A 26,322-nucleotide genomic window follows, 5' to 3' on the forward strand; every position below is an offset into this window, starting at 1 on the left:
GCAACAATCCTTAGTGATAACTGGAGTCAGCTTTTGGATTGGATAGATGACTTCAAAAGACAAAGCATTTATATATTTTATTTTCAGAAGAATTTAGGAGCTAACCCAATACATATATTTTTCTTAGAGAATTCTCGTCCTGTGGGGGCTTACTTATTTAACATGCACAGGTGCTTCTTTGCTAGAATAAGCATTTCATTCAAATAGTTTTTGTTTAACTGGTTGCTTTATGTAAAACCAAGAAGATGTAGCCACATCTTGACAATCGTGCTGTCCTATTTCATCCTACTATGCAGTAGAGTCTAGCTCCTTAAAGATAAGATAGTAGTGTAATAATCTAGTTAGCACCTCAGTTGTAATGGACTGAGGCAATTCATGCTCTTAAGAGGCAAGACCTGATTTTCTTATCAGTGATTGGTCAGTCTCTGTAATGCATGTCCTGTGCATATAGTCATAGTCTTACATTTCTGACCATGGGAAAGGTTAGATTGTTCTACTTGACTTTATGGTACACCTTGATCCTGTGTTTTGAATCATGGGCATTCATGTTTTGCATGGCACAAGGGGAAGTGTGGTGTAGGTGGGGTTTTTTTGTTTGTTTGTTTGTCTTGGTTTGGTTTTGGGGTGGGGTTTTTTGATTGGGTGTTTCTGTTTGGTTTTGTTGGGTTTTTTAAAAAAACACTGAGTCATGAAGCTCATGAGTAGAGACCAAGAGAGCCTCTAGATTTACTCATTAGTAGTCTTTGAATATAAATGGAGAGCAGGTATTGTAAAGGGTTGGATCCTTTGCTGTCAGGCAGAGAAACATTCCTTTGCTATTGCTAGAGCAGTAACTCTAAACACAGTAGCTTGTAATCTTGCTACACTGAGGATTTTCCTTTTTAAATATTGCTGATGGATCATTGTATTGGTACAATGATATGGTATTAATATCATTAGCAGTTAAAGGAATGTTGCAGTCGTTTCTATGGTGTGTCCAGCCAGGAGCAGAGTGGCACACTCTGTGGCTCTCGGGGTGAGTTTGTTCTACAGATACCAGTGGTTTAACTAGCAAGCGGTTCCATTGCAATTTTTTGTTCCCCCAAGCACCATAATTTGGCATTATTGCTTATTGATGGAAATGTCTTTCATACTGAGACTATGTACAAGTGCACTTCCAAATTTCCAGGGTTTTAAGATATGGAAACGTTTGTGCTGCTCTACATTGTTAGAATTCTTGACTAGCAAGCTAAAACGCCCAAAATGTGAAACTTGGCAGAGGCATAGTCAATGTATTTGCTGAGCAATTTGCTTTGAAGAAATTTACTTCTGACTTTTTAATGTTTATACGTACACTATCTTGCACCAAAAAAAATTCTGATGTATGTTGATGTTATATATTTTATATATATCAATTTTTGTGTATGTTTATATATAATTAGACACTTGTTGGTTCAATAGTACAAATTCAGCTAAACATACTAAAGGAATTTTTTTTTGTCCCTTAGTCCTAAGAAAGATCTGCCTACCTCAGGGGCTGAACCTGCAAGGCTAATGCTTTAAGTTTTTTTAACTTGAGTTTTAATAGTGTGAAAAAAATGAGGGCAGAATTTCAGAAAGCTTCACGTTCACTGGTCATGACTCTTAGCAGAGGTCAAAATATGTTTAATTTTTTAAAATTTTTCTGGAAATCCCACTTAAAATTCCACATGCATCCTACTTCTAGCTAGTTTCCAGAATGTTGGGGATTTTTAAACCTTTTTTTTTATTATTACTTTCTTTAAAGATGCACTGTAATTTGCTATGTTCATAAGTTTTTGTTGCACATGCTTTATGTGTGCAATGTACAAAATATCCAGAACAGTCTTCATTTTGATTTTCTGGCATATTAGTCCATAATTTTAAAGTTACAGTAACACCTTTAAGTGAATTTTTGGTGGCATTAGAAAACCAAAATTTCAATTCTACTGCAATTTAGTGATGGTGGTGATGTTGCAGTTGGCTGTGCTGCAGTGTGACCCTGCACAGCAAAGGCTTGGTGGGTGCTCAGTGGCAGAACTTGCAGGTACAGAACGACAAAGCACAGGTTTCCTTCAGCTGGGAAGTTGCCGAGAAATGTTTGTAATAGCTCTAACTGGGTATAGTGTAGGATAAAGTTACCTGTGGATTGAAGTGAAAACATGAAACAGGCTAGACCTACTGGCAGCCTTCCAGCTGCTTCTCCTCCTTCTTTTCAGGGTTTATGTTCTTTTACCTTCCCCAGGCCCAGCCTGGGGAACCAGGTGCTTGCTGCCAATTAGTCTTGTCAAGACAGCCCAGATCTTCTCTTGACAAGCCTGACTGCTGACAGCAGCTGTGGGGTAGTCTTAGGCAGGATTTTAACTCCTTGCTTGCCAAATGCTTCACAGGTTAAATCCCCTGGTCTCATTCTGCAGTTATTCAAATAGGCTTCTATTTTATGAAAGTATATTCTATACAGAAGCTGATCTAAGATTTCCAGTGATGCTGTAGTGATAGAGTTTACTTGCCAAACTTCTGGCATGAAAGAAGGTGAGTTGGGAGTTAAGTCATTATGAAGGTCACTTTTTAAGTTTATGGATGTTATTAGAACAGTCCATCTCAGGCCACCTTCTACTTGCTGTACAGCATATCTGCAGCTGGCTGACAGCCTAGGCTGTTACTCTTCTCAATTGTTATGGTTCTAGAAACTTGAACTTTTGGGTCCATTTCACTTAACTTTTAGAGAAGGGGTGCTTTTTTTTATTTTTCTTGCTAATTGCATGAATAGCAATAATGCTTTTTTCTATGTGGTCACCACTGTAGATACATCACTAGAGAAAGACCAGTACAACTGGTACGTATCTGTATTTGCAGTCTCTGAATCCAGCGGGAAGGCTAATCTAGGTATTCTGCCAATCTACAAAACCTAAGTTGTGTGGACTAAAACAAGGAGAGCTATGTTCTCTAACATGCTAAGAAAACTCACAGGGTGTCATCCCAAGTGACTGCAAAAACCACATGGATGTCAATAATGCTTTTTTTTATGTGGTCACCACTGTAGATACATCACTAGAGAAAGACCAGTACAACTTCGGTTTTATCAGTTGGTAGGGGGTGGCAGGTAGCTAGTTTGTGTTGGAGAATATGATCTTTTGCTTGGTCAGGTTAAAAGGACACATGGGAAGTGGCTGAGTGCATGAGAAAAGCTCTGTGTACAGGAAGTGCCTGTAAGCTGATGGGGGGCACAGGTACAGTGGTGAGGGAGAGGTATTAGACAGGCTGTTGAGGTTTTGAAAAATGTAGTGAGAAGAAATAAAGCTGCTAAACCAGTATAAATTGATCCCAGAACAGAAGAAATGTGTTTGGAAAACAGGCCATTTGCAATTGAATGAAATGCTCTGTTTACAAAATATATTAAATTGGATGTTTTTACTGAGCTAGTCAAGGATGTGGGATGTGATTTGACTCATCTTTTCAACTTTGCTTCCAATTTCCTTTGCTTTTAGTGAGGCACAGCTATTAAGGTATGCCTTTTCTTAACTGAGAGCTCCCAAGAATTACATACAAATAACCATTGTATCACTCTTTGTATCAATTTGAGACCTATTTATATTTTAGAACTTTATACAGGAAGATATGCTTCATTAGTGTTCTTAGAAGTGGAAACAAATTCTTCTCTGCTAAGGGAGAGCTCCATAACTTTTCTCAGGGTACTTATGGCTTTTGCAGAGGTCATCAAGAGGGCTGCTGTACTTAACTTGAACACTGACTGGAACCATTTATTCTGTCCACATGAATTTTAAAAAGGTGTAGTGGCAGCTTCTGTGTGAGAAGAGTTAAACATAGCAATATGCAAAACATTGCACTAGGTCACACGAAGTTCTCTTGCATAGCAGGTACTTTACCTTGCTAACTTAATGCTTGTTCTTTTGTTTTTTCAAATGTTAAGGTGAAATTGACTTGCCTGCTTAGGGTGTATGGAGGTAGTTTAAAGGAAACCACTTCCATTTAATGTTGCTTGTGTGGATTTACATGTTACAATGAGTGGCCACCATCAGGATATTGCCTAAATGATTTGTAGGTTTCTTGACTTGGAATTAATGTGCACCATTGTCTTGAATTTGCAGTTTCTAGTGTAGAGATCTACCACTATGTAGAGTTCGTGGTAAATCTGTAGAGTGTTATTTCTGTTTTAATATCTGAAACTCATGTTTGCTCTGATTGTTGCATAATTAGAAATACTAGCTTTGTTCATGATGGTTGTGTTATTATCTACTAGACTTGTGTAAGTAGAGGGAAAGGAGTATTTAAAAAACAGTTGTCTTTAGTTTTGGTTCAGTGCCATTACTTTGTTTGTCCATTGATGGCTTGTCTGCTTCAGGGATTTTAGATTTTCTGAACAGAAGAGAAATGGGTAGAACTGTACAGTACTTTTCAATCCGGGGTGAGCACATACAGTCCCAAAATTGTCCTTCTGGAAACCCAAAGCCTAGTAAGGGGCTTGCAAGAATGTTCCCACTGTTCAAAATCTTGGAGCAGTACTTTTGAACTGAAGTTACCAATGTGTAGCTGCTTGGAAAGAAACTGGCAGAACATCAGCTGTCCAGGCTAAGACTGCTCTTTGGTCATTGTGAATTTGCACCAAGGAGGGGGAGGCGTTTACTTCTTACTCCAGGTTGGAACAATGGCAAAATATCATTATTTTACTTTGACTTGACAGTTTGCCAGCTTAAGTCCTTTAAACTCGCAGCTTTCCTTGTGTTTTAGCAGAATGCATCAAGCCAACTCAGAATTTTATTTTCGAAGTAAAGGTTTTCTTTCAGTGGCTGAACTTTCAATGCAAATGTTCAAAGCAGCATCTTGAGTAGAGTCCTAGTCTCTCTCTTTGCAGCCAGAGCCCCACAGCTGGTTAATATATATAGGCTTCAAATGGAGATTTCTCTTCAAAGTAGTCATCCAAGGACTTAATAACTTCAGCAGAACTAACCCGTGCTGCTGTGGAAGGAAGCAGTCTTGCCCTGGCTGCTGCTTCCTCCCTCCTCATCTGCTCCTCCCATGTGTTAACTTGAATGTTTATAGAGAAGTCATAAACCAGATGGAGTAAATGATTGAGACTTTTTCTGAGAATTCATTTTAGTCTGGATCAGTTCCTTGAGCTGGTTGACTGAGCAGCCATATGGTGTACAGACCACCTCCTGCACCAGCGCAGGTGGCCAGGAAGAGGCTGACGCCATTTCTTTTGGTTGCAGTGAGTGCTGACTTAGGCCAGTTCTGTGTTGTTGGAATTGCAGCTCAGTATCCTTTACTTCTTTTCTGGCAGGTTTGAGTTTTGGTTTGGGGATTAAAACCTTCATATTCATCTTCCTACACAACTGCACTTCCAGTTTATCAAAGCCTAATAGGAAAAAACCAGTAGTACTTTATCCTAATAAGGCTTTCATGAGCACTTGAGACACTTGGCCCCTTTACCTTGTTTAGTTAAAAAAATAGCAGGTACCTTTTCCTTCCAGGCCTCTAAATCAGCTCTTTGAGCTGTCTGCAGTGAGCACATTTTTGAGTGTGTAGAAAAATGCATGGTTCTACTCGAGCCAACACATTCCTTGTTTTTCAAGAAACGTTATCTCTAGTATTATAGTAGTAGTTCATTATTTCTGGAATGTGCATTGGCAGGGAGGAAATTGCTTTGTAATCCTTGGTACTGCCCTTCCTTCCTCAAGTGCGTTACTTCAGACGTCGGGCTTTGCCAGCCTTCCTCACTTTGGATGAGGTTGAGGAGTGTTGATGGGACCAGCTCCCTCAGTGCATCCCTACAGCAGGAGCCTGTAGTGAGCACTGGCAGTGTGCAGATAGGGCAGTGACCTCTCCAGCAAGCATCCCTTAATGGAAGCAAATGTCTTTAATAAGTCTCTTGTCACTGCTAAGCAAATCATTTTAAGGACTGATACAAATAGAAGCAGAGTTTCCCTCCAGTCTTGTCCCTCTATGGTCCGTGGGGGCATGCACCAGTGTCATGGAAGGTGGCAGCTGGTTTAGCTGTGCCAGCTCCTGCTAGCATTGAACTGAACAGTGTGCAAGGAGCAGGGAGACTCCGATTTCTCTCCCTCTCCTCTTTTCCTTCTCCTGTCAAGTTACTGGGTTTTGACTTGTAAGAATTGTCTGGTTTTGTATTCCTTCAATGTTTTGACCTTGTTATCTTTCAATGTTTTGAAGCTATCATCTTACAAAAAAATCAAAACAAATCATCTTGTAGGTTTTTGTTTTTGAACCCGTTCTGTAAGGTATCATACTTTGTGCAGTGTATCATCTTTGTGAAGATGGTGCATTGTTAGGAGTTAATACTTTGAATATAATAAACCATACTGAGTAATTTTTAAATTGGGTGAATTGTGAGAGTGGATTGTGCTCTTTCAGACAGAGCACAGCCTTGACTTTGAATAGTCATCCTACGAAGTCACAGGCAGAAAACTCTAGCTAGAACTTGTAACATTTCTGGAAAGAGTGGTCGGAGTTTTCACAGTAATCTGTTAATGTGTGGTACTTTAAAACTACAAACAGGTTGTAACTGTAGCTTTATTGTGTTGCTCAAAATTTTTGTTGTCTCATCATTTGTGCACTCAGAATACTTGAAGACTACACTCCTGCAAACTTCAAGCCTTTGAATGTCTAAATTTACTGCAAATGGGAGTATAGCACTAAGGTACTACTGCTCATTGCTTCTGTAATCCCTGTAGAGTGCTTATTATCTGTTATTTTTAAGATCATTTATGCCAGTTCAAAGTAGATAGAAATAATTTTTAGTTGAAAAGAGATTTTGTTGCGAACATCAGTAGAACTTGTATTTTTCGTAGAAAAATAATTGGGTTTTTTTTCTTAGAAAATCTACAAATGGTTGAATTCATTTTGTGGATTTTGATGGAATGAAATTGATTTCCTGTTTAGGCTAGAATAACCACTGGCGGTGCTCCTTTGTGAAACTGGGATGGCTTTAGAACCAGTTCAGAAACAATTTTTATTTTGTCAAGCTTAGTGCTGCCACAAGAAATCTGTGAAACCACACATCTGTTGCACATTGAATTAAACTAATTTAAAATCACTAGGTTGAATTTTAAATACTTTACCAGTGACTCAAGTTTTATTCTAACACAAATCTGAGATGTTTAACTGAGACAATTTGCCCAAATTCAAGAAACTGTTTTCCATTAGGGAAAGCTGGTTCCCAAAGAGACTCCCTCCTGGAGCCACCTGGCAGTTTGTCCAACAGGCCATGTCAGCTGGCTGGCAACAGTGATGTGATAGGTGGTGCATTGACTGCTTGTGTTTCTGAGCAGAACTGAGAAGAATAGTGATATATAAAGCTAATACCATTAAGCATGACACTTCAGGATAAGCACCCATGTGAGATTTTTGTATTTTTAATGAGATAAAATGGTTAGCATGCAGCCCCTTTGCCACCTGTGCCCAGTAAAACAGTATCACTGGTTTTGTTTGGAATGAAGACAGACTTCAGAGGGCTGAAGGAGCTAATGTTTCAAGTAAGGTTTAGTTTAAAGTTGGATAGCCCTTATTCTAGCAACTTTACCTTGTGTTTGTGCTGTTAAGGCCTTGCACTGAACCAGTTCTAGTAGGTTTGACTGTCTTGTGTTTGTAGGCTTGCTAGGAACATAATGCAGAACAAAAGAAATGAGAGTAAATGTTACAGTTGCAGAAGAGCTGTGCTTGTGCTTTGATCTTCGTTTGGTATAAGTAAGTACTTTGTACTTGTCACTCTGTTGCTCTCTGAAAAGGTTACTTTTATGGAATCTCAATAGCGGTAGTGAGGCCTAACTTTAAAAATGTTCCAGCAATTCTAGTGCTTCCAGAGGCGAATGGAAACTGGTAATACTTGTGCTTTTCTGTCGTTGCTCTGGAGTTCCTACCTAGGTATATTAACTTTTAATATTCACCTAGTGATTGCCCAACCCTGTAGCTTTTCATTGAAGTACATGTGCATCACATTTCAGTATTTTTCTTTCTGTTCTGTATGTAAAGCTTTAATGTAAGTTCCCAATGTTTTCTGTTAACTCTTATTGCTTTCCTGGGCTTGGTTCTAGCATGGAGAAGCAAATTATTCTCCTCTGTTCTGCTACTGTTAGATTTCTGACAGTGGTGTGAGCATATTAAATCCCTCAACTCTTCTTGGATTTCTGAAAAACAATGATGATTATTTTAGGGAAGTGCTGACCTACTGTTTTAATAAAGAGCTTGTCTTGTATTCCACTTTCCCATTTTTAGAACTGTGGTTCATATTGCTCTTGCTTCACAATCATTTAACATCCTTGTGGAGAGTACAGCAGTTGCTTACCTGGAAAAGTAATATTAGAAAAGTGTGTATTTTTAGCTGCCTTTTGATTTGATGTAGCAGCTGGAAACAAGGAGGAGAGACAGTATGTGGTGATCTGACAGCACTGCCAACCACAACTTGGGAACCACTGTTTTGGACTTGAGACCGAAATGTGGAGAAACCATTTTGTAGGCCTGATTATGCCCAATGTGCCTGGCACTTCAATGATCCAGATACTGTGTCTTTGCTTTTGGTTGTCAAGAGTTTTATTTCAGAGTCCTCCCCATGACTGTACTTGACAAATGCTGTTAATGTATAAAAAAAACGTTCTGTGGAGCTTTTTGTTTATGTTAATATGCATTAAAAACATATAATGAGCAGGCAGTTCCATGCATACATTTCAGAAATAAATAGTAAAATATCCCTTTGATGTCAGTGACTAACGGTAAATGTCTAAATGAAAAAATATTCTAACTATTAACAAAATTTCTGCTTTTCCCTTTGTAGTAATCATGTCCACAACTCAAAGAAGGAATCTAGCAAGTTCATGTTGAGGTATATTCCCAAGACAAGACACAGTGACTCATTTGCTTTTCTGGGTAAGAAAGGTATCTTTATTTTCTTGAGTGTGACAAAAAGTACTTAACCTTTTAAATTTAACTTTTGAAAAGTACAGTCTGTCAAGCCAGTGTGGTGGGGGGTTTGTGGGTGGAGTGTTTTGTTGGTTTTTATTTTTATTTGTTCTTGAAGCTTTCTGGGCACGTGTAGAGAACTTTCCACTCGTCTAACAGTCTTAAGACATTTTAGACTAGTAGTGCAAAGGAAGAGCAATAAAGAGCAATTTCAGAATAAGAGACACTGCTGAGCAGCATAGGATTGTTTGATTAGAAATGTAATTCCAGTTCATTGAAACAAAAATGTGTACCTTTTCTAGCCTGACTTGCCAAAGGACTGGAGTTTATATAATCTCTCATTCCCAAGAATTTTAAACATCTCTCTGACTAGGAAGAGAATAAAAAACCTACAACTTGAGACAAAGGTGTAGAAGTCCACCTTATATATATTGTGTTGACAGGCTGGCAGCTAGCAAACATGTGCTCCCTCATAGTCAGCATGGATATTCTGAGACACCACAAACAGCTATGATCATTGCAATGACATGATACGTGTTGGATGCTTCCTGCAGATCTGTATGTGGCCTACTTTAGTAGTTCTGGTGCTACTAGAATTTCTCCAGCTTGATCCAGACAACTCCAGAAAGAAAAACAATTTTAAGATTTTTTTATTTTAATCAGGAAGACATTCCTTGCTCATTTGTTTACGGTCGTTACATATACATGGAACTCTGTAGCATCTTCTGTGTGTAACATTGCTCTGCAAGTGTCTCCCTCCTTAGTAACTACTTGGGTGCTGTGCAGATTGTCTGTGTTGTAGGTAACTTGTACCAGTAACCTCCAGAGACTGTGAAGGCCTGATTTCCTCCTTCTCCCCACCTCCCTCATCCACACCCAGTTCTTAAGGTCTTATTTAGTGCAGTTGGATGTAGATACTTGGCTCGTTGGGTTTGCTGGATCATCTGATGACAGAGTGAGAAAGAAAGCTTTTGTTTTCTGTTCCTATCGGTCAGGTGTTACACATTCATTCTCTTGCATGTTTCTCATGTAAGCTATGCCTCTGACTCTTGCCCACTCTCAGAGGATTCTGCTATAAGGTCGTGGGCTTACAGGTGTGCTCCTGTCTTAAGGACTTGTAGGCTGGATCACCAGAGTATTGCTTACTTGTTTATTGTCCGCTTTGTCATGAGCCCCAGTGCATTCAGTGCTTCAGCTTCTTCTCCAGTTATGAACGGAAAAGAAATGCAGCAACAGAGGAATGTTGCTTCAAAATATGTTTCCAAAGAACAGAGCCGTTTCCATAAAGAGTTAAATTAGATGACGTATTTTAGTATTTTAAGTTTAGCACTTCTCTCAGAACTTAATTAGATCTAATTTAGCTTGGCATTGCCTGACTTTTTTTAGTACAGAATTAGCCTGTTTCTCTCTGTCCTAGGGCAGTCCTGTAATTTTGGCAGTCTTGTTCCAATTATCAAACTCAGTTTCTAAAGATGCAGTTTCAGAATACACACTGCTAATGTTTTTATCTTTTTACTGTATCTTCATGATTCACTGTCATCGTGTTTCTGCTGTGGAGCTGCTTTCTTTTTAAGTGTTCTTACTAAAGATAGAAAAGCTCCTTGGGCTCTTTCATTCTTTTATATCTTAAGTAATAAAGCCAGACCGTTGGTTGGTGGGGTTTTTTTCAGCTGTTTCATATGGCTTATATTAATGTATCAGAGACTTTATAATTCTAAAATTGTCTTTTGATGATTGTCTCATCTAATAGTGATGAATGCCTTTTTCCCCCCTAAATTTCTATTCTTGTGCTAATTCTTTTAATCTTGCAAAGTTATATCTTGGAATTTATCTGGCCTGCAGCTGGAACTTTTGCTTTTACATGGTGTATCTGGACATTTGCAGTGTACTTGCTGGATTTTACTACCTGTTCTTGTAGTTTAGAGTGACTTGAACAGTTCTTATTCAGGATTTGTTTTACTGCTGCTTATTGGAAGTTTATCAGGGAGTCATACCTTACATATGACTTAAAAATTCTTCCTAAAATGAAGAATTTTAGACTGTGTGTTTCCATCAAATCTAACTATGCAGACATAATTACGTGCCTAAAGAAAAAAGGGTGGGCCTGTTTGTAAATGAAATATTTATAATTCCCTAAACACTTTCTTCATGGTGATTTTTCTAAATATAAAAAAGGTGTGATGCATATTGCTTCCACATAACCCTACAAAGACTAGGGCACTTGTTAAAATGTATTGCATTCAGTTAATAGTCATCTTGGGTCTGTAACTTAATTGATAACTGAAGATGTATCCTCATGTTTTTAAACTATATTTTTATTTTAATATTTCTTCTCCTCTTGAATTTAGATAACATAATCCATGGATAAAGTGGGAAAGATGTGGAACAATTTCAAATACAGGTGCCAGAATCTCTTTAGTCATGAGGGTGGAAGCCAAAATGAGAATATAATTGTGAACTCCAGTAATTGCTCATCTGGTAAAGAGAAAGCTATCCAGATAACTGACTTGGCTCAGCAACAACCCAGCAGCCCTTTGAGAGAAAACATTGCTTTGCAATTAGGCTTAAGTCCTTCAAAGAATTCGGCAAGGCGGAACCAAAACTGTGTCACAGAAATTCCTCAGATTGTTGAAATAAGCATTGAGAAAGAGAATGATTCGTGTGTCACCACAGGAGCCAGGCTTGCTCGAAGGGACTCTTATTCTCGGCATGCTCCTTGGGGTGGGAAGAAGAAGCATTCCTGCTCTACCAAAACACAGAGCTCCTTGGATACTGAAAAAAGATTTGGTAGAACACGAAGTGGTTTGCAGAGGAGGGAGAGAAGGTATGGGGTGAGCTCAGTCCATGACATGGATGCGGTATCCAGCAGGACAGTAGGCAGCCGTTCTCTGCGACAGCGTCTCCAAGATACTGTTGGGCTGTGCTTTCCCATGAGAACTTACAGCAAACAGTCCAAACCTCTATTTTCTAACAAAAGAAAGATCCATCTCTCTGAACTAATGCTTGAGAAATGCCCTTTCCCTGCAGGCTCAGATCTGGCTCAGAAGTGGCATCTGATTAAACAACACACGGCGCCTGTGAGCCCTCATTCAACTTTCTTTGACACGTTTGATCCTTCCTTGGTTTCCACAGAAGATGAAGAAGACAGGCTGAGAGAGAGACGTAGGCTTAGTATTGAAGAAGGGGTTGACCCCCCTCCCAATGCCCAAATACACACTTTTGAAGCTACAGCACAGGTAAATCCATTGTATAAACTGGGACCAAAGTTAGCCCCTGGTATGACTGAGCTGACTGGGGACAAAACCGTAACACCTCCAGGGAGCTGCGACTCCGAAGAGGACACAACAACGCTTTGCCTGCAGTCACGCCGGCAGAAGCAGCGTCAGATGTCGGGAGAGAGCCACGGCCATATCAGCAGGCAGGGGGCTTGGAAAGTGCATACTCAGATCGATTACATCCACTGCCTCGTGCCAGACTTGCTCCAGATCACAGGGAACCCGTGCTACTGGGGCGTCATGGACCGCTATGAAGCAGAAGCACTTCTGGAGGGTAAGCCCGAAGGCACTTTTTTGCTCAGGGATTCTGCGCAGGAGGACTACCTCTTCTCAGTGAGCTTCCGCCGCTACAACCGCTCGCTGCACGCACGCATTGAGCAGTGGAACCACAACTTCAGCTTTGATGCCCATGACCCCTGTGTGTTTCACTCCTCCACCGTTACAGGGCTCCTGGAACACTACAAAGACCCCAGCTCTTGCATGTTCTTTGAACCATTGCTTACTGTATCTCTGAACAGGACCTTCCCCTTTAGTCTGCAGTATATCTGCCGGGCAGTAATCTGCAGGTGCACTACGTATGATGGAATTGATGACCTTCCTCTACCCTCCATGTTGCAAGACTTTCTAAAGGAGTATCACTATAAACAAAAAGTCAGGGTGCGATGGCTGGAGCGGGAACCTATTAAAACAAAGTAAATGGAAATCAAAATAAGCTTCTGGAACATGCTTTTTTTTGTGTATTACAGTTTAACTGCAGCAAGCGCACCGACGACGTCTGGCTTTTCTGCAATGTCCTATTTAAGCTGAGTGTTAGTATCCTGTCAGATGCTGCCTGCTGTTAATCAAACTAAGTTGTGATGCCTCTTGGAAACAATAAGCAGACACAATTCTGCACGTTTTTCATTAAGGCCTAATGAAAATATTTTTGCTAATTTCTAAATACTTTGTTTCCCTTTTATAGCTGTAGTAATTGGATGAAGAAACTATGAGGCATTTCCCATGGGGCATTCATGTAATGCTAATAAAGAAAGGCTTTATCAGAAGAGCATTTTTGCTAATATTTGAAGTATTTTTTTTAAATTCTCTTCTTGAAAACTTTCCTCTACTCAAAGTAATAATTTAGCTCACAAACAGGTTTCCAAATACTAGGGAATATTTTCTTTTAACGAAGAGCAATTCATTAGAAGCAGTCCATTAAGAGTTAATGGTGCTTTGATGCTAACAGATGAATCATGCTTTTCACAGTGTATAAGGTTTCCTAACCATTAAGACTTGAATATGCCTGCTCAGTACTGTAATTCTGTTACAAACACTTGGAGATTTAAGTGGCATTGTTAGCAAAAGTAATACTGTCTGAGACAATTAAAAATACCTTCCAGTGTGAATTGCTGCTTCTGTGGCAGGACACAGAATTAGATTATTGCCATGAAACATAAGGTTGTGGGTTTTTCCAAAACAGATTTTGGTGGCCTGACTGCTAGTAACTTACAATGGAAGGTAATAGTAGCAAGAAAAAAAATGTTTAATTATTTAAAAGTTGTCTGATATTTTTATGGGGAACATGACAAGTGGTTGAATTATTATAATCAGAGTACAAAATCTGACATATCCAAAACAAATGTCAGGTTTCAAAGGTACTGTTACACTTTATTTGTAAATACCTTGCCATCTGCGCTTTTAAAAATGTTTTTAAGTAATATGCACTGATGATAGTTTCAACAGATTATTTAGAAACAAGATTCTAACTTCTGTTTGCTTATTTAATTGGAGATGGAACTTAAAGTAGTTCTGTCTTAGATATTTTGCACTAAAATTTTGTTGGAATGCCCTGACCCCTGTTTAATGTTTTGTACCGATTCTGAGTGCTCCCTAGTTTCTTTACCAGCTGCTACAGTGTGTTATTTCTTACTTCTCGACGGCAGTGAGCTGTGCGAGGTAGGAAACATTTTGGCTGCAAGTACAATAAACGTTATTCTTGTATGCTACACTAACCCTTCTATTGATGTATTTTTCTGCTTGCTGTGCCTTGTTCTGGCTTTTTGTGCTAATAAAGTACAGTATGTTCAGTGTTATACTTGTATATCTGCTCTGTTTTTATATATTTACATAACTTGTAGCAGTTAATTGAATTTTTAATAGGCTTTTCTTAGTATTTAGGATAGGTAATGCACAAGTACTGTGCAGTTGAGTATTAGTTGGTCAGCACACCATATTCCTGGTTTTTGTTACAGCAACTTGACAGTGTACACCATTGAATAATGTTTCTGTAGTCACTGCAAAGTAGTGGACTTGTCTGCAGGCATAGAGCATTTTACAGGTTTTTGTAATGCAAAGGATAAACGTTAAGCAAAAAGTGTTCTAAAGTATTATTTATCCCCTGTAATGGTTGCTGAAGGTGTTTCAGCTTGTTATATAGGTAACTGCTAAGGTTAATATTTTGATACTCCCCACTGAGCAAGGAATGCTTATTCCTGTAAATTGACAGTACAGCAGCGACATTTGTTCACTTTTAGGCTATTTTAATAAATAGACGTACACACAAGCTGGCCAAATGTCCTGTTTTTACCAAAGAATACTGTCAATTTATGTTGGGGTATTTTTTTAGTTAAAAAAAAACAAACTCAAGAGTGGAGAGGTGCAATTTTTGTTCTATCAAATATTTATCCCAAGCTGTGATAAACCAAAGTATTTGACAACTTCATCTGAACCTAAGTAATGTACATTTATGTTGGTAGAGCCTAAAGCTTTTTACATCAATGTTGTCGTCATTATTCCTGAATTCACAATGCACCTGAAGAGGAATGATTTAAGTAATTTTTAATGACTGGAACAGCACTACATAAAAGCTCGTACTGCGAGGGGTTAATCTGAAGCACCCAGAAAGCACTTTAAAACATGTGTTTATATGCTTGTGGAAAGTTTGTGATCCCGTTATGCATTCTTTGTAGTAGATTATCTTCTTTCATGTGTTAAAAGACTTCAACTGTTAAAATGGAACTTTGTTTAGAATATGTAAATACTAAGTTTATGTAATTATGTGTACAAGTGTGCTAATGGTCCCTTTAAGTTTTGAATTGTGTGTGTGTCATTGGATATGCAACTCTTGGTTTAAAAATCTGCTCTAAGCATAAAAAGAGGAAAAAGTCACCAGCATGAAATTGCACCTAAGTGTACCTTCACTGTGTTGTTCTCGCTGTTCCCTCAGTCAGATCTGAATGCCAGATGAGTTTACTAAATTCTTGCTTTCAATATTAGTGTCATACAGTCAGCCTGCAACCAAGCTTTGTCCCAGTGTAGGGACCTGTTTTTCGTTTACACCCGTTACAGTTGCTTGTCATGAACTAGCTGTGACATTGTCAATGTGGTCAGGAATACACATTCATCTAATTTTTTATCATGTGGTGGAATCTTTGGGAAAAAAAAAATAAAAACCCCAAACCCTTATCACAGAAAGTTTGCTCTTGCATTTGTGTACATAATCTTTATGGAGAGATTTCCTCCCTTAAAACACACAAAAAAGGAATTATCTATTTCTCTACAACTTTTTTTAAAGCTCTGCTTCACTGAAATATACAGAATAATTTGCTAGTGTGGTTATGCTAAAATGAATCACTTTTTAAATTATGGTGGACTTGAGTGTTGGCTACTCCAGTTGCGGTGTATTTCTTAATGAATATATTTTCAGCTCTAAAGGCATTAAAATGCTAGTATGTGGAGAACACAAATAGTTGATTTCTGGTTTGTGTTCCACATTCTGGTTTTGTTTAGAAAATCTTACACATGTCTTAAAGAGGTGCACAAACCACAGATTTGGTTTTTTGAATTTAACAGTAGGATTCAATGTAAAAAGGTACACTTGTATTATTCCAGTCTAATTTGGTTATGTGACAGATGAGTTTTTGAGCCTCGGTCTTGTCAAGTGTTCTTTTGAGGTGATTCTCATTTCTGCAGAAAGAGCTATAGAAAGGGCTTACTCCATAGGAGGGTTCTGTGAGGAATCTCAAGATATTGTATATCCCCTGGAATTGGAGAAAGGAAAATATACTATATTTTAGTATACAGGAGGGTCTCTGAGTTTAGGATCTTTTATCAACTTTATCAGGTCTATGGTGTTTAACAATTTTAAAGGCGTAACTCTTGAAAATACTCATAAGGCAAATAGACACTTGTCTGTAATTTACTTGTCAGAATGGAACTTCTGAAGAAAATAAGTTACCAATTCATGTTTTGGATTTATGTACTTTTATTGTGCATTTGAAGACTTGCTGCTTACAAAATGATAGTCCTTAACTCAGAAGCACAGAATTGTGAAAGGATGTGTCTGTGTATCTGTGGTGTTTGACAGTATGAAGTCAAGCCTTACAGAAGTCATTCAGATCCTTAGGTCCATATTTAACTTTAAGGTTCTGCACTACTTAGAAACAAGCAAAGATTCTGAATGTCTGTGATAAAAAACCTGATTGCTTCAGTGTCCGTGTGCAAGCCAAAATATTTGCAGAATGCTTTAAAGCTTGTCTCTGCTGCAGAGCTGCATGTAAGACAGAAGTTGTCATTGTCAGAAGTTGCTGAATACCAGAGAGCTGTCTCTGCAGGGATTATGGTTCTTTTTTTCAAAGCTATCTTGAAATACAGTATTTAATGGAAAAATATGAACTGAATCTTAGTTGATTCTTTTTAAAATAGCATTTCTCCATTTAAGACTTTTAGAATTCACATTTAAAGTTATTGAAAGCGCTTTTTGAGCCTCATTTTCCTAAACTGTTGTGAAGTGAGCATGGATGTGCCTAACCTTAGTCTGCAAGTATCTGGCACATGTATATTTATATGTTAATAAGATGCTTCCAAGCATGTTTACATTCATGGTCTTTTTTGAAGCTACTGAAGTACACCAATATGGTGAGCATTAATGTATTGGAATTCTAAAAATTCTCTCTCAGCTTTCTGTCTGTGCATGGCATGCTTTGCAGTTAAAAAGACTATTTTATTTGTGTCTTCACCTGCACTTATATATTATGACCAGTTGATGGGTATGTTTTTTCCTGCTATTGTCACACTTGCCTAAACAGTTGCCTTCGGACTGTGACCAAAAGAGATTTTTCATACCTGTTTATTTTTAAATAGAAATCCAATCAGTTGGCTTTAAAAGTATTAATTCCTATGGAGCGTCATCTAACACTGCTAATTGCTCTCCCTTTTTGCAGTATTAATGTACAGAGAATCATTTAGCTTGACCATGAGTTGTATCTGCTGAATGTAGTTGACTTAAAATGTCTGAATTTTAAGCACTTTTTTTTATTGAAAGTGCTCATGATGAGGGCTTTGAAAAGAAAAAGGTTTGATGTTTTTATGTCAAGATACCTAAAGTGAATGTTTTGCAATGAGATAAGGATCTCTTGAAGATGCTTTTTAGAAGTTTTCCCCTGTCACTGTGTCTTAAATCAAGACTCTTTAAAAAAGAAAAAAACAAAACCCAAACAATCTCTTGATGACTAAAACCTTACAATCATTTAAAAACTGAAAAGAAATCTGGTGCTTTTACTTAATTTGCTTGCATGTTGCCAGACTGATTTAAGAATAGTTGCTTCAAGAAGCAAATTAAATCTGTTATTTCAATGAAGCATTGCCATTTATTATTTTATAAAATATTCCATTTACAAAAACTGTCTACCAACAGGATGTTAACCTGATACTGTATTTATTGTTATCAAGGTAACTATTGTGTGTGTGCTTTTCGAGCTGAGTAAGTGTTCACTTTGTAAATTTGCATTAAGGCTACAGCTGTTACCAGCGAGGTTCCCTAGGGCCAACACAATGAATTTATGAGCTGAAGCTCCTGGTGCTTGACCCTTTTTTGTCTTCAGTAGGAAAAAAATGTGTGTAGCTCTGTGCGATACAGCTCGTGTTACAAATTTCCATGTTAAGCACACCGCTACGCTGACAAGCAGAAACATATCTGAACTTGCTTGTCTGGAGTAAAGCAACCTCTCTGACTTCTCAGCAGGAGCTGTAACTTGGTGGCACGTTGGCAAAGAGGAAGCAGAAGTAGGTTTTGCTCTTCACTGAGCTGCTGTTAAACTGAACACGGGGTGTGCTTCCTGTGCGATAAGGTATCTGAACTCCTTAGAGCCCTGAGAATTTTAATGGTGTTTGGAAGATGCAGAAGCACTTGGCTGCTTTGTCACTTCTTGCTTTTCGTACTTGTAGTTTTGCAAAAGCTTGAAGAGGTATATTTACTAAAATTGAACCTATGTAGTTACCAACTGTAGAAGCACTGCTTTGTAACATCTTTACAGAGACAGCAAATTCCTACACAATTATGTTTCAACTGTTTTGGGGAAATGAATAATGACACTGTGGGCACAAATTAATTCAGATTGCACTATAAACTTTCTTACCAGAAGCCTTCATTCTTACAAAGAACTATGCGATCCCTGCACAGAAACTGTAGCTTTGGTGGTGCGCTCTTTGGTAGATGTCCAAAACAGCAGCATCCGGACGGTCCCTGGACCTTTTCTGACATTCCAGCTAACGGGGCCTGGCAGGCCCGCTGGGCACTCAAGGAGTTGGCTGGCAAGCACGCCATGCCGAGCGTCACCCGATGCCAGCACCCTGTATAACTGTGCTGCTTTAGGTCTCCCCAGCTTAGGTGGTTTTTAACTCGCTAGAGCTTAAGTGTTTCTCCACCCTGCCTAATTCGTCTTTGTTATTTGGTTGCCAAACTGTCTTGCATCTTAATAGAGTAAGAAAATCATGTGATTTATGGCTACCCAACCAGTGTATGAAGTAATAGATGGCTCTGTCTTAATAAACGGGGTGTAAACGGCCATATTGTTTTCTTTTTATATTTGTTTTGGGAGCAAAAAGTTGTGGGTTCAATGAGTTTATTTTAAGTCCCTGCTGTAAATGCATAGTTTTACAAATATTTAGTTGCACGTGTCAAAAATGAGAAGTAGTTAAATCAAAGTAATCAGTAACTCATGTTTGTTACAGTCCATTTCTGTTTCATCTAAAATGCTTGAGTGAAGAGATCCACAGACTGATAGTTACTGTCTTCAGAAGCTTTATCGCTCTCTGAAGTTCATCAATTAGTTTAGCGAGTTTTCACTTAAATCTCAAGTGTTTTTCTCTCTAGCTGTGGGCTAAGGACATGTTTTGTGACATAAACATGTCTTCTAGAACACAGCCCCCATGGGCACAAACTAAGGAACAGATGTCAATGTCATCCTGTGAGCTTGGAAGGGTTTCTCCTCTGTGCCTGATGGGAGCTGCTCCGAAAGCAAATTAGTGCAAACCCTAAAGCTAATTATGAAAAGTGAGCAAAATGCTGCTGGTGAGGAGTTGGAGCAGGGCACAGCAACAGCCGTGTGACAAGCTGAAGAAGTGTCGTGGGCTGCTCTGTAGAACTATTTTGGGCTTCTTAATTTGTTAATTATATATTTTCTAGACCACTGCTCCTAAAAATACATTTAGTCTAGGCTCCATTGGAGTATTTATATCTCATCATTGGTGAACTAATAGAAAACTGAAACCCTGAAAACAAACCAAGTGGTTTTGGCTGTTTTATATGGAGATTGCCCTTGCAGTTTTTAGCTTCGTTGGAACATTCGGAAGCCTACGTGTCTTAAACTCACCTGAAATAACTCACCTGAAATAAATCCATAATTGATTAAGAAATGAAAGTTATGGAAATTGATTTGCCTGTTGTAGTGGTGGGTTTGAAATATTAGGCTCTAATTCTGTAAAACTTACGGCAGATATCCTAATATTATATTAAGTATTTTATGTGTTTAGCTAAGGAAAATGCAGGCACAACAATACTTAAAAACGGTTTCAAAACACCAGGTGATCTGAAGCTAAAATTCCTAAATTAGAATCAGTATCTTCTGCATCACTTTCCTAGGGAAGGAAATGTTAGGAGTCTCTTAGAAAGCTGCTGTGTTGTGACTTGGCAGGTATCTAGAATAGAACGTGTCAGTATATAGAATTAAGTGTAGGAGAGGCTCTGGAAAGGACGTGTCTGTTACACTAGCACAAGTTGTGCAGAGGAGAACACCTACCTGCAGGGTTTCTGTTGGGCTTCTAAGTGTCTGGTAAGCATTTATTTGGTTACCTAGGTCGAATGCAAGAGCTCCAAGCACAGCACAGATTGCTGAAGTGACGTTGCTGCTGCCGAACACAGAGGACCTGGACAAACGAATCCATAAGAAAGGTTTGTGTTGTCACTTCACCTCTGAAGCATCTGGTGGTGTGAGGAGTGTTAGTGTGGTCTCACATCTGAGCTTCCCAACAACCAATAGCTTGGGTGTGGATGAAATTATGTTGGCATGACTTGCTTGTGAGACTGTTTTCACTCTCCCGTCAGGTGTCCTGGGGTATCTGGGAAGTCAAGGCTGTAAACCTTCAGTAGGGGTTCCACAGCCTCTCCTAAAAAGTTAGCAAATGAATAAAAATTGCCATTTATATGGTTTCTAATCTTCAGAAGAACATTAGTTTTATATCTCACCTGTTACCTTAGTAAGAATACATAAATTCATCTTAATTTCGAGTGGCACAAAGACTTCACAAGGTCACAACGAGCTGCTTGGAATCAGGCTTGCTGGCCATGGGGTAAGTGGGATGTGTTGCTGCTCGGGTTTCCCTTTTGTGGAAGAAGAATGATGGTACTTGATTCATCTGTGAAACACTTAGTGCTCTGGTGAGGAGCAGCAGGTGTGTGACACTCTCCCTTCGGCGAGCGGTAGACCTGAGGTAGGTGTGTGTCCACCCTCAGCATTTGCACTTTGTTGTTTTTGCTCAGGGATGACCGACATTTCGTACAGGATACAGAGGTACGCAGTGGCACAGCACTGAGTGCCCTGTATGGCCTAACGCAGCCTTTGCCAAGGATAGTTTGGGTTTTCCCACATAAAGTGGTGATTGCTCCTTAGAAGTGCTGTTGTGGAGACGCTGGCTTTTGCCTCCTCGCTTTTGTCATTCTATGTTTTGTGTCCCGTCTGATAAGGCTGATAAACCCGCAAGCAGTGCGTGAGGAGCGTTTCTTGGCGTGAGCTGAGGAATTGCTGAGATTGTTATCATTCTGTACTACAGGAGTGCCCTGTTTTATTTATACACCGTTTGTCTTCAGTTTCATTATGTGCCAAGAGGAAGAAAAAAGGCAGACTTTCCCTTCAAGTGGTTGCTTGTATAACCATTCATACTACGGGCGTGCGGACGCCTTGGTACTCCAGCCAAATACTTTTCTGCCCTAGCAGTGCTCGTGAGGGTGCTCTCCTTCCCTCCACCCCCAGCCTGGCCCACGTGTTGTGCACTCATGGTTGAAGGACGCTTTCATCCTTGTTCTTCTGAATGTCCAGTTGAGCCAGAGCTATCCAGCTTTTCTTTTAAACTGCAGATTTGCTTTCCTGACTTTGTGGGTATGGCTTTGCATAAAGGCTGTGGCTTTAAACTGTTCCAGATGTGGTGGAGCCAATGCTGACCATCAGATAAGTGCTGCCAGTGTTTATGCTGTTCAGGAAAAAGCCAGTGGGAAACATTCTGTGAGGAGGGTTTTAACTCAAGTGTTTGCAAGAAACAGCAACAGCTTCAGCTTTTTTTTTTTTTTTGACGATTTTTGTTTCATCTTGACTCCATACTTCAAGAAGTCTTAATCTATGTGCTGGGTCACCTCAACTAGATTTTTGTTTGCATGTTTGTTTGTTTGTTTTGTTACATCGGCGGGTAAAGGAAAAGAAGGGCAAAAGTGCTTGTAAATAGTTTCAGCACAAACTTCAAAAGAGCTATTTCCAAGACTGGTATCTGCGTCACTTTAGGACCTCCTTAAATTCTCAGGTGTCTGGTATGTCTGGCTGGAACATTAAGACTGGCACCAGCTCCCGAGATACAGTTGCCCAGAGAAGTTGAGCACTACTTGGCTGCAGCCCTTGGTAGATGCCTCGGAAGTCACTTTCCAGCAGGTCATCACTTGCTGCACTATGTGCTTCGAAGGCACTGGTGCCCTCCAGAGCTTGCCCTGAGTCCTGCTTTCTGGCAGTTTAGACTTTTTCACAAAGGTTCCATTTCTGATCCTTGTGCTCCTCCCAGGACCAGTGACACCTCGTGAAGCAGCCTGAGATGGTCTGAGGCTCTGAATGTGGCTCAATCTTCCTTTGCTTCTTTGGGGCTACCTATTGTAGGTGGAAAGAGAGGGGGTTAGGCACAAGAGTTGATCCCCATTTCAGACCGGACAGAGAATGGATCTAGTGGCCAACCCTGCTTTCCATGCCCTGTGGTTGGAGAGCTTTTACTATTCTCCTTTAGCCAGAAGTGTTGGGTTCACAGGAGAGAATCTGGCTTGGCTCCTGCCTGAGTAAGCCTACAAACCAAATCCCTCCATCCTAACAGGGCCAGTTCTGGCATCCCACTTGTCATGTACAAGGTAAGAAATTGTGCTCATCTGCCTTGGTTAATGGAACAGGGCTCTCCTCAAGCTGCCTTTTCCTGGAGTACAGAGATAATGTCTGCACCCATATCATGAGCAATTTGCATTCTGAGCAGTGAGCTGCCTTCAGTTTTGTGTAAGGAGAATTTCTGCAGTATAATTGCCCCCTTCAGGTTGTTTCAAAGGGCTCCTCTTGGTTTTCTCAAGACACTGTCTAGTCTTACCCTGTCCACTTTAACTTGAGTCGGTAACAGCTTATAATTTGTTGTGGTACAGCGAGTTTTGCCAAAAATAATGAAGCAATTAACAATCAATTAGACACTGATCAACACTATGCTTCAGACTTGCTCACAGTCTTTTAAATCAGCATCTCCACTCAAAGCTCTATTCGTAGCCCTTAGTCATATGGTCCTCAGTGTTAAATCATGACTTAGCTTTCCTGTTGGGAGATACCCTAATTAACAGCAGCAATGAATGCTTAAGCCAAGTAATCAGATTCTCTCCTTCAAGTTTAGTCATCACTTCTCTGTAGGGACATGTTCTTCCCTTTTGTTCTGGCACACTGCTTGATGTCTGAGCTTCTTAGTGAAGTTTGTTTGTGGCCATCTTTGCTACTCAAACACTGTTTTTCTCTTCCATCCTGCAGTGGTTAGAAATGTTATGGATTTAGAAATATTTCCTTTAATTCTCTTTTAATTTTTGTCTCCATATGTTATTTTAAAACCTCTTTCCTTATCAGATATTTAAACTGGATTTGACATCTATGAAGATCAGATCGCTGAGCCCATAGCAACCATTCTGCTGGCTGTCAAATTGATGACAAGGGTGAACAATGCATGCCCTTACAGCTGGCCCTCCCTGCACTGTCTCTCTCGACAAAACTGCCTTTTGCAATTTGCTTTACTGTTTGATCTGAGTTTTGTTTGTGCTAATTACAGTTTTTCCCAAAACTGCAGATGTACATGTCTGAATCATCTAATTTTATCTTGGAGATTGAGGAACCTTTTGGTTTTCTATTTGAACAGCATGAAATTTTTTGGGACCACCTCCCACAGTGTAAGTCCAGGTCTCGGCTATTTCATTTAAAAGTTGTGGAACAAAAGAGCTGGTTGTGACACCACCTATAATGAAAGTGAGAGGATGAAAATATTAAATGTGGTTAAAATGCCACCCAGCAAAGCTTGGACCACTCTGGGGAACCGGGTGATGAAAGCAGCTACCTGAAGTGTGGTTGTGATGCCATGATGATTTTTTGCCTTTTCTTTTATACCCCTGTTACACCTTTTTACAACCTCTGTATTCTTAGTGCTTTTTGCCTAAATTCTTGAACTTGTTTGTTCAGCTAAGAGACGAAATATTTTAGAAACTTCGTAGCTAGGGATCAGTGTGCCCCAGACCCCAAGGTCCTCTCCAGAACATATTCTGTAAACCAAGATAGAACCATCCAGGGGAAGGCTCCTTGGGGAGGGAGTCTCGCTTGAGCCTCTCATTGAAGAATCTTTGATAGATATGCTAATTAATAAAACCTATAATGTTATACCAGATCTTTTGGGGAGAGCATTTTTTTTTTTTTTTGCGGGGTGCATTTCGATGCATATGACCTGGCCATGTGCACCTAAGGATCCTTAAAATAAATACCAAGGTAAAATCCCTTTTCCCCTTCTAACTGTGTTTGACTCTTGATTTTAAGACCAGGAAAAGGCATCAGTTGCATCTTTACCAAGGAGTGTGCTGATGTGAGGGCTTGCAGGAATGGTGGGCTTTCAGCAGAACAGTGCCCTGCTCCCCTCTCTCCTGGGGACTGCAAAATGCTGCACCTTGCCATTTATTCAGATTACAGGGATAGCAGGGTTGTCTACCAGGTGAAGAGTCTGTGGAAATGGATGTTGTTCTTGTAAAAATGATGTTGTGACCTCCTGTGTAGTGAATATGTACCTTAACAGAGAAATACTTTTTTTAGTTAATTATCTGAAAAATTTCAATCTTATTGAAGTTGTATTTTGAGAGGATGTTTCTCTGTGCCAAGCCAATCTCTTTGCATGGATGAGGAAAAGACTGAAAAACTTTAGGCAAATGCCTTCACATAAAGGTTTTTAAGCTAATCAGTAAATATGCAAAAGAAGTTTAAAACTTTATTACGTGTTTATGTACAGAATGACCTTTCAAAGCTGTATTTTCATTCTACAGCTTACTTACCTTGTGCATAGATATCTGTCATGTGCCCCCCCAGAACTTACTGTGCAGTTTTTGTTGGTCAGCATAGACTTTAGGTGAAAGTTAGAAGGTGTGCTTGGCATGTGTGTGATGGGTTATAGAATCATGGAATATGCTGTGTTGGAAGTGACCTGTCAGGATTATCGTGTCCCAACTCCTGATCAGGTCAACAGGTAGTGGAACCTGTGTTAAAAATGACAGGGCTGGGATTCCTCCTGAGTTGTGTGAGATCCAGACCTGGATCAGCATGTCACCTGTGATTTTCTGTAGGTTAGCTTGTAGATCTAGAAATACAGAATTTGAAGCTGCAGGTTTTAATCATTTATGTGTATTGTCTTGATTTAATTGGTTTATTCTACAGTGATTAGATGCTGTAGTTTGAGATGAGAAATTAGTGTGGGTTTACAATGGGGACTTAAGGGAAAGCTGTGGAGGCCTGCTTTGATTCATTGTGAGAACTTGAGTAGGTAGACTCAGAAAGAGTGGACTGGGTCAGGCAGCACTGCCTGTGTGTGGTGGGGCTGGGAAGTGTTCATGGAATACCTTGTGGAATGCCCTCCCCAGCCCTAGCTCCCCACTCAGCCAGCCTGTCAAATTATTGCAGCTTTTGAGCTGTGTGTTTGAATGTTGTTTGCACGGAAGCTGCAACATGGGGAAGGTGGCCACAGATAGTGCAGGCTCACCTCTTTCCTCAAAATGTCCCACAGCACATTTTGCCACAGCTGCTCCACTGGACCCTCTCTGTAAGGCCATGGTCTTCCAGGAACACAGCTGTACTTTGTTCCCTGTTGGCATTAGGTCGCTGCTCCAAATAAGAGATTTCTTGTTGTGTATTTGTGGAAAGAAAGTTTGAATCTCCTTTACTCCTTGCTTACCGCAACTGCCTTGGGATCCAGTACTGTTTGGTGGCCTGTTACACCGCCTGTGTACTCACCCTCTGTCACATTATCTCGTTGTGTGTGGGCTGACTCAGCTCGCTCTTTGTCCTCAGCAGCCAGCTGCTATGATTGCGCGCCAGCGTTCCCTGTTGTTCCCAGGTCTTCCATGTGCATTTACAGTCAAACGTTTTTAGGATGAGACACGTGGTCATCCTGGAGCGTGTTTGCCAAAAGCAGTCCTACGTGGCCATGGCAAAGGCCTCACGCTCAGCTCGTGCTGTGGCAATGTCGAGATGGCCAAAGGTTCAGCCTGCTGACTTCCAGCGTGGGAAACCAGCTGCAGGGATGTCACAGGTAACTGTCCATTGTACAAGCGTTCCCCTCAGCACACACCCCAGAGAGTTTTGATCATGATCCCAGCAATTGCTTGTGCAACAGAAAGGCTCTTCAGTGTCTCAGAGATGATTAAGATGGGCTGTGCAAACACGGAGCATGGTAATTCACTTACACGTGTTGTCACTCGATCCAGGTCCCATGTGTCTCTGTGCCTCGTGTGTATAATTGTGGCTAAAAATGTAGATGTATTTAAAAACTAACTTGAATTTTT

At 39.9% G+C, this 26,322-nt stretch overlaps 1 protein-coding gene across 3 annotated transcripts in view; it reads left to right on the forward strand.

The window, feature by feature from the left end:
* Positions 1-19,030, forward strand: part of SOCS5 (suppressor of cytokine signaling 5) — a 54,433-nt gene extending 35,403 nt beyond the window's left edge. For 2 of the 3 annotated variants that reach the window (XM_042051461.1, XM_042051460.1), the window contains exons 2-3: positions 8,807-8,898; positions 11,280-19,030. In XM_042051461.1, coding sequence (XP_041907395.1) covers positions 11,292-12,902 — 1,611 coding nt within the window. In that variant the 5' untranslated portion in view covers positions 8,807-8,898; positions 11,280-11,291 and the 3' untranslated portion in view covers positions 12,903-19,030. Of the gene's footprint in view, positions 1-3,017; positions 6,677-7,627; positions 7,723-8,806; positions 8,899-11,279 lie in introns of those variants that run through there. The other variant, XM_042051459.1, reaches the window with a different exon arrangement.
* The last annotated feature ends 7,292 nt before the right edge of the window (positions 19,031-26,322 follow it).

The sequence above is a fragment of the Corvus kubaryi genome, unplaced genomic scaffold, assembly GCF_017639235.1.
Source record: "Corvus kubaryi isolate FWS band 111438036 unplaced genomic scaffold, C.kubaryi_AGA036_p1.0 76, whole genome shotgun sequence".
NCBI lineage: Eukaryota > Metazoa > Chordata > Aves > Passeriformes > Corvidae > Corvus > Corvus kubaryi.